Source organism: Pinus tabuliformis, chromosome 5_2, assembly GCF_031772625.1.
Source record: "Pinus tabuliformis cultivar Carrire ecotype Pingquan chromosome 5_2, CPIR1, whole genome shotgun sequence".
Taxonomy (NCBI): domain Eukaryota; kingdom Viridiplantae; phylum Streptophyta; class Pinopsida; order Pinales; family Pinaceae; genus Pinus; species Pinus tabuliformis.
The window spans coordinates 711,192,398-711,201,680 of record NC_142306.1 but is presented as its reverse complement, the minus strand read 5'-3'; the positions used below and the strand labels follow the sequence as shown (position 1 = coordinate 711,201,680).

At 34.5% G+C, this 9,283-nt stretch overlaps 1 protein-coding gene across 1 annotated transcript; it reads right to left on the bottom strand.

Annotated features, from left to right (window-relative positions):
* Nucleotides 1–7,246: 7,246 nt before the first annotated feature.
* On the bottom strand, nucleotides 7,247–8,029 carry LOC149161138 (uncharacterized). The gene has a single exon (XM_089434785.1). It carries the CDS (start codon nucleotides 8,027–8,029, stop codon nucleotides 7,247–7,249), a length of 783 nt encoding a protein of 260 aa, XP_089290911.1.
* Nucleotides 8,030–9,283: the final 1,254 nt, after the last annotated feature.

The following is a 9,283-nucleotide window of genomic DNA, read 5'->3' as shown; positions in this document are numbered from 1 at the left end:
AAAGTAATAGGTAAAAAAACACATTTAAATCTTTCTAAAATCAAATAAAATATTTACACGTGTATAAAATTATATTTTATAAAATATGAAATAATTTTAATAAAATCATTACCCAAAATCAATATATTCATAAGAAAATATTAAAAAAAAAAAAACCAACTAAACTTTGTATTTGAACATTAAATAATTATCAAAAATATTTATATTCTCAAAAATCAACCTTTCTATTTATAAAATTAGTTTAAAAGAAATTATTTAGCATTTAAATTGAAAATAAATATATTTATTAAATGAAAATATTAGATTATTTTCCAATATTTTAAACCATCCATTTATCACCTCAAAAAAAATAACATGTAAACAAAAGTTTTTCATTAACTCTTTATCTATATATTTGCCAAAATATCTAAATATTTGTGAGAATATGAAATATATAAAGACGTGAATTTTATTGGCTAAATTATTTGTATTTTAAATTTTTTAGTCGAAATTTATATTGAAATCAATTTTAATAATATTTAATAATCACATAAATTATTATTATTTTAATCTTATATAAAATAATTTAATAATTTCAATAAAATATAGATATAAATAAATAAATAAATAAATAAATAATATAACTAGCCCAATATTATTTTGAATTATTAAATTGTGTGATATCAAAATCTCCTAAATTTACACAAGCCCTTAAAATTTCTACTCTAACTTCTTTGATTAAACTCAATTTATTATAATATAATTATTTCACATCAAGACAATCAATCCTTATTTATTTAACCAAATGAAATAGTGAAGCATAACAATACCCACTCCAAAAGCAACACAACAATCAAAACGATCTTGTAATTTGGGCACACTAGATCTCAAAAAACTAATTTGTATTTAAATTAGCCATGTAAGACTTCCTAACTGCGAAAAAGATTAATTCATTTTGTGATAGTTATTAGCAGATTTCAATATCACTAACCCCCAATAGTTCGCTCAATTCAAAGCATAAATACATGGTGGTGAAGCCAATAAATCTAAATCTAAATCTAAATTTGGGACTCTTCAATTTTCATGCAAAGGAATTTACCAACATGAATTACATAGCTGGCATTTTAAAGAAATTATACTCAACTTAGCCTCAAGAGTATATATTTGCAATTAAATTTCATATGACTTTCTTAGCTCTTCAATGGAAAACCTAATATGTGCTCTAATAATTACAGAGGCCAATTCTCACCAGTAGTAGCCATTCTCATCCTTAAAAGAAAATATCAAATATGAAAAATATAATGACACATTCTCGCATTCAATATTTTCTTATTTTCTTGCTTACTGGTTGAGGATTCGTTTTTCGTGTTTTCTTTTTTCTGACTGGCTAGGGATTGGGTTTTCGCTGTTCTTCCTGGTGATGGCCTATGCGTACTCACCTTTGGCCCTATTTCCTCAATGAATATGGGAAGTTTCTCACAACCATCGACTTGAGAAATAAAATATGTGAGAGAAGAAGCTAAAATAATTCTTTCATGACCATCGGAAGTCTCTCACAACCACCAACTTGAGAAATAAAATACGTGAGAGAAGAAGCTAAAATAATTCTTTCATGACCGATGGGCTTTCCATGAGGCCAAATTGATTTTCTTCTGAAAATTGGACTTTCATCCGTGAATGTCATCTTCAAATCAAATATTTGGTTATTGATGGCAAAAATTTCATGGCGAAGCTTCTTTTGTGCACAGAGTGACTCCAAGTGATTTTGCAGACTTTCGATCCTCCACCTCATGATTGCAACCTTTCAATCCTCTGCCATTGTAACTACGGGATAGACCTCCTTGACCTAAACCTCACCTCAGGCGACAATTTCAAATTGGCACAGATAGAAGCTTTGTGGGAAAGCTTTATGCATTCTCCCAGGTCTGCTAGTTGATCGTCATCCTCATTAACTGCACCATCTCACATTAACTGCTGGTACCATCGAGCTCGAATCAAATCAACTCATCGCACAAATGGAGGAAATAGATACTGTTTGGAGGGTTGGAGCCCCTATTGCCATTTTTCCTCGTCCATAAATGCAATATTTTATGACAGTTGTCCATTTCTAGGCGATATTGTTGCCTACGTAGAATACTCCTTTGATATATCTCCTATTTTTGGGTCATACACCTAACGAATCCTAAATATGCATTTTATTATATTATCAGTACATGTATAGGTTGGATCATAGTTCCATGGGGGCTGGAATTTTTCGAGGCTCACTTTGTGAGCATTATTCTTATTACTATTTCATCAACATTATCTACAAGCTAAATTGTAACTTTTTTTACTATTTCATCAGCATTGTCTACAGGGTAAAATGTATCTCCACCGTAAAAATAATTGGCGGCTCACTATCTGGGAAGTTCTCTATTTCAAATGATGTGTGACTTAGATGCTGGTTATACAACACTGATAGTTTTTTTATTATTATGAAACCAATACATTTGGTATATTTTTTTGGCACCAACCATAGGTATGCTTCAGCATATACAAACATAATTTTTATCGTTAACAAAGTTACAGATCTTTTTACTAGGTCAAAAAAGCTTTTACAAAACTAATAAAAACATTACATCTTGCAATCCACATAAATTCCAGACAGAAACGAAAAAAGCATATTTCTAATCAATAGTGAAATATATGCAAAAGTACACCACACTTGCAATTCACATAATGATATATATGCAAGCACAAAAAAATTGTGACAAGTTAACAAGTGGAATGAGTAAATCAAGACAAAACTTACCTCATCAATAAAATTAAACCAACAAAAAAAACTAACATAGAGTACCCGTGAACACTAAGACCATTACAAATAAGAAAGACAAACTCCAAAAGGAAACACTTTGAAGAATATATATGTAAATATTAAGTTGAAGTTTTTTCTAATATATGTATTTTTTTCATATTATATATATATATATATAAATATATATAATATGAACAAAATATGAACAAAAAAATAAGTTAGTAACATATAATGAAATCCTTATTACAACAAACAGAAGCACATCTAATTCTTCAAGCATGTAACAAATTTTTACATGTTTATGTAATCAAAATGCTAGATGTATATCTTTCATCAAGCATATCACATGCATCCTCTTTCAATACATCTTAATTCCCTTCAAACAAGCAATAAACAATTTCATTTCAAGTTTTTTGTTGGTAGAAGTCTTTTGTCAAACATATTGCATGCACTCTAATATGCAAGTTTTCTCAAAAATGCAAAGAATGTAAGGGAATGTTCCCTCTTTATGTTAGCTTCTTAATTACCTTAATACAATGGTCACATGCACTTTAATATGCAAGTTTTCTAAAAATTCAAAGAATGAAAGGGAATATCCCTCTTTATGGTAGCTCCCTAATTACCTTACTACAATGTTCGCATAAATAATATGTAACCAACATGCAATCCGAGTCAGAAACCACAACAATTCTAACATGCACATCAAAATCAACATGAATATATCAATTTTCTATTAAAATACATACAAGACCAATGAGTTTTAATGTTGAAGTTGGATATGATATCATATATAATGCCCCTCCCTTCACACAAGTGAAATAATTTCAAGTATTTAAGTAATTGATTGAAGTATTTTGTCAAACATATTGCATGCACTCTAATATGCAAGTTTTATAAAAAAAATGCAAAGAATGTAAGGGCATATTCCCTCTTTATGGTAGCTACCTAATGACCTTAATACAATGGTCATATAAAGAATATGTAACCACCATGCAATCCCAATCAACAAGCACAATAATTCTAACATGCACAACAAAATCAACATGCATATATCAATGGGTTTCAATGTTGAAGCTAGATCTGATACTATATATAATGCCCCAAACATGCACTATGTGAACAACCAATACAAACGATTTGTCAAACATATTAAAAGCACTCTAATGCAAGTCTTATAAAAAAAATACAAGAATTTTAAGAGTGTATTCCATCTTTCTAGTAGTTCCCTAATGACTTAATACAATAGTCACAATAGGAACAACATGCAACCCGATCGACGGACACAACAATTCGACATGCATACCAAAATCAACATACAAAAATCACTTTTCTATCAAATACGATTGCCCAATAGGTTCGTATGTTGAAGCAACATGTAATTCCCCTGACATGCACCACATGAACAACCAATATAAATGAACAAAATTGAATCCATAACTTATTTTAATATATATTTCATTCCAAACTCTTGCCTTAAAAAACTTTCAATTTATAGTCTTCGTCAAGTCACATGTTTAAATCACATGGGGATGGGTTGTGCATGGAAGCCAATTGTGGTGGATAAAATTGTTCCAAGAGGCGTCCACCTTGGACCAAGACTTTCATAATCTTAGAGACAACATCTAATAGTTGGATAGATTGTTTTTCCATCCAACAATAGGGTTTGGCACCAACCTAGATTTAACCTAGGACTTCAAAAAATAAAAATGGTAAGGAATATGTGTGCATGTGTGTGTGTGAAAGAGAGAGAAAAGTATATCTAAGTACAATAGATGCATGATCAAATTCTTCTCATATTAAACCCAATAATCCTCCATTTAAGATTTAAATTCTTCCTTTAACTTTAGTTAGTGATCCTCCATTTAGGATTCAAATTATTCCTTTGACGCATTAGTCACTTGCTATAATTATAATTAATGCCCCTTTGAATCATAAATATAAGAAATGATTATAAAAAGTTTTAAAAGAACTCAAACTAAGTTTTGGCTCCATCAAATTATCAAACAAATAACAATCAAATAAAACCCAATGATCCTCATCCACTTAGGATTCAAAATATTCTTCTGGCACATTAGTTACTGGCTATAATTAATGTCTCTTTATTCATAAACAAAATAAATGATTATAAAAAATACTAAGATAATTCAAACTAATTTTGGTGTCATCATTTTGGGAAACAAAATGCAATCAAATTAAGAAGAACATATAATTGGTTAGAAACATTCCTTAAACAAATTACACACAATTTCCAACCCATGTTGCGAAGATTGGTTACTAACACATGACTACCCAATTAGTTGGAATAGTTTTAAACAATATTTTTGCCTGGATCTGAAATTCATTCCCAATGTTAACGATTCATAATTTTCTAATATAAAACTGATAATTATTCTTCATTTCAATCTTACAAATTAGAAATAAAACGCAATTATATATATAATTTCAATTTAAAAACATATAAAAACACAAAATGTTACCAAAATTGTTGGGCATGATTAGCTCATAGAGCCTACAACTTTGCTAAATATTAATTCATAATTAGGCCCTTTAACTTTGCTAATCATGGTTGTTAATCATATCCAATATATGGAATTTTGGTTATGTTTTCAATTAGATATTTATCCTTTGCCATTAGATTGGATTCTTCATCAATATTAAGTGAAATGAAGAGATTATTAGTTATATAAGAGAAAATCATGAATTATTAACAATGAGAGTAAATTTTGGATATGGGAAAGAATTTTATCTAGAATTGTTTTAATTAATTTGGAAATCCTAAGTTAATAACTACTCTAAGAAATCACAATGGTTTAGATCAAGTGATTCAGATAATCGATTGTTTTTTTTTTGTAAGAAATAAAAATTTCATTAAATTATAAAAAATTAACATAGAGTACGGCCATGGAAAAACTATGTCTGCGTTGAGCATGTTCTAGAAAAAATGAACCTTTCTAACCTAAAGCAGGCTTGGGAGAGACCATCTACCCTTAAGTGGAAAACCAGATGGTCTTCATGAGTATCTTGAGACTAGTTTTTGAAATCAAAAGGCCACAACAAAAACAGGAATATCAGAGACTAGGAATGGTGTGACATCAAAACACCACAAGAAAAACATCAAAATAACAGAGACAAACAATGTCTTTCCTGGAGATTGATAGTGAGCCTAGTCATGCAATGAGTTACTTGAAGGGATCGCCCTGGCCTCCCTACAACCATGGTGGTCATTCCCATTCAACAAGCATTCCTCCAATGCTAGTGTTGGCCTCCTATCGCGATGTTTCTCCCTTCAGATTCTCTGTCGCGACTATCTTGTTGGCAATAGCTCACTCCTCATCATAGTTTGATGTGCCCGGTATTCCTGTTTCATTTTCCCTCCTTTGTAAAGAACCTAGTTTCTCAAGACTAAGTGACTTAATAACTTGGAAGATAAAGTTTGAGAGACTCAAAGAAGAGGGGTCTGAATTGCCCGAGGAGTTAAAGGAAGTCGAACGCAAGGGTGGAGGAGGAAATTGAATTCCCAAAGCTCTAGATAGAACACGAAAAGACGATTGATCTTGAACCAAATGGAATTCCAAGTACATGATTCTTCCCTCCACAACACGCATAACCTCTTCTTAGTCCCTCAATTTTTGACCAAGTAGATTCTTGACCACCTAGTGTCCATCACCAATATTTTTTATCTCATGTGCCTCCATAGTTTCGAACATTCACATGATGTGTTGTGGAAGGTTTTCATAGAACTATTCAACCTCTTGGTCATGTCATGGAGGAGGAGGTTGAATACTTCTTCCTATCCCTTTTCTCCTAGCAGGTTCTCGTTCATGAACCATGTTTGGCAAGTGAGAATTTCCATTGTCGTCACCTCCAAGTTCCTTAATCTTTGTTGCCCTACAAATGCAATTGAGACCAGCCACCTGCAAAGCACTTAGAATGTTAGAATAAATGGCCTCCGGAGGAGTAAAGCCTAATTCCATATCACAATGCAAGGACCTCGACATCGCACCACCCCACACTATGCATTAAATGAAACTTGTGAGGATGGCAGAGGGGGATCACCACCATTTGTTGACCTTTAATGAGTTAAGACACACTGGCATAGGGGGCATCATTGCTGTTAGATCTCGAAGGGGCACCTAGATCTGAGGTGTTGAGATATCTCTTTGTTATATATGAGCATTGGGAGGCCCAGGTCACAATTTCGTGAGATTTTACGTTCATGTCATCACATTAAGATTGTTTTTTTTTTTTTACAAGAACGGTTATGGGATTTCATTAACTGATTGGCTAAGAGCCACAAATTCGGTTACAAAAGGAGAAGCAGATTTATGCATAACTTTCCAACAAGAGGAATATAACGCCTACTCTTATCAGGTCCCTCTTTTTACATTTAATATAGTGCACTTCTGCTGCTAATTTCCCGAGCTGAAAAATACAAACAAACTGATGAAAAAGAATGCAGTAAAACATGGCTCTTTAGGGGATTGGATCCCAAAGGATTTCCTTATCTCTAAGAATAGTACCAGCAACTAAATGGACTGCCTTGTTTGCCTCAATATCCGCTTCTTTGTTATTCATTCTCAAAACATGGAAGAATTTCATATTTAGGGACTTTGCCATGCCTTTAATCCTTGTAATTATCCTTGCTAGCTGCAGGTCCGCTGGATTAGAATTGGTCGCCACTACTTTGATGATAACCTCGGAATCCCCAAAGACATTTTCCTCCCTAAGGCCCAGCTCTTTGAGGAGTTTGATTCCTTGAAAAAGAGCCATCGCTTCAACTTGTATGCTTGAGGAATGGCCTAATCCCCAAGCAAATCTATGTGGAGAAGTGTCATCTGGGATTATTATGAGCCCTCCATCTCCAGCAATTCCTGGATTCCCTTTGGTTGCCCCATCAAAGAAGAGAGAGGGAAGAGTTTGTTTGGTCAGCCAGGATTGAAAATCTTCTTCGTTTTCCCTGATTTTCCATTCTTTGAGGGTTGGAGGAGAGCTGTTCGATTTTTGAAACTTGAAATTGAGGGTAGTTCCCAAATCTATGTCATGTTGGCTTAGGTTTGAATCATCTCCTTTGTCTTCCAGCCACTCAACAAGTTGACTTTCCACTGAGTTGGCAACTATTATGTAGTCCTGTTCCTTATTCCGAAATATCCTTCTATTCCTTTCCAGCCAGATTTGCCAGCTGATGAATTTAGGCAGAGCACTCCACGCTGACCTGATTGTTTTGTTTTTTGGAAATGGGCCTAGATATCTGGCCATCTAGCCCGCAAATAGATTCAAAACTGAGGAGGGGAAGGTGAACTTGTATTTCCAGGAAACAAGAAGCTCCTGCTATATGGAAGCTGCGAACTTGCACTCGATCATGAGGTGGAAGGCGGATTCTAAGTTTTCTTTGCAGAGCATGCATCTAGAAGGTCCATAGATGCCCCTTTTCTGCAGCCTGTCTTCAGTGAGAATTTTTTGATGGCAAAGAAGCCAGCAGAAGTGGTCAACTTTTGGAATTGAAGGGATTTTCCAAATGCCTGCCCAGGGGGCAGGGTTGGGAGGCACGTGAGGTCGCTCTAGACATTTAGCGTATCCATGAGCTACCATGTAGCTTGCCCGATTTGTGCCCCAGCCTCTCACGTCCTGCCTACGCGCATGAATTGGAGCCAGCCCATGCATCTTCGTGGTGAACGTTGCTAGCTCTGAATGTAAGGCGGGTGGAACTGGGAGCTGTTTCCAACTCGTCCAAACATCATCCTTCCAGTTCGAGAGGTCTCACAGTGTGTTGATGCTAGCCTTTGACATCCAACGTTTCAACTCTGTCATGTCTCTCAATTCTGCCAGCAGGGGTCTATTCAAGATACTGTCATTCCACAGATGGATGCGTTTTCCATTTCCTAGTATCCAGAAGGAATGATTTCTTATCAGCAAGCCAATTCTTTTGGTGAGCATGCTGAAAGGAGTTCTGAGTTGATTTTTGGGCTGATCCAGGCATCTAAGTCTCGTTCCTCTGAAGTATTTCCTCCACAGTGCAACTTGTACCCAGCCTGGATTTGGAGCTATGATTTTCCAAATCAATTTGGCTCCCATGGCTAGGTTTTGAACACTGAGATCTTTGAAGTTCAGTCCTCCCTCCTGAATTGGTCTGGTGACTATTTCCCAATTTACTAGGGAAATTCTCTTCTCGTTTTGTTTGCCTCCTTTCCAGAAAAACTGTCTGATTAGCTCCTCCATCTTTTTGATGATTCCCACAGGCGCCAAGAGAACAGAGAATTTGAATAACGGAAGGCTATTGAGCACTGATTTTCTGGCAATGTTGAGCCAAGAGGATCCCCAAGCCTACATTTTTGCTTTGAATTTGTCTAACTGGGGATACCAATCTTTGCTCAAGGCCCTCTTGTGGAAGATGGATAGACCAATATATTTAAACGAGGACCAAGAAGTTGAGGCTGCAAATCCGAGGCATCTGGCAATGGAGCTTGCAGTTGAAGCAAGAATATTCCAACAGTAGATATGACATTTTCCATT

Bases quoted from the DNA above. Each gene is read 5' to 3' on its own strand.
- LOC149161138 (XM_089434785.1), bottom strand. From the start codon at position 8,029: ATGGCCAGATATCTAGGCCCATTTCCAAAAAACAAAACAATCAGGTCA.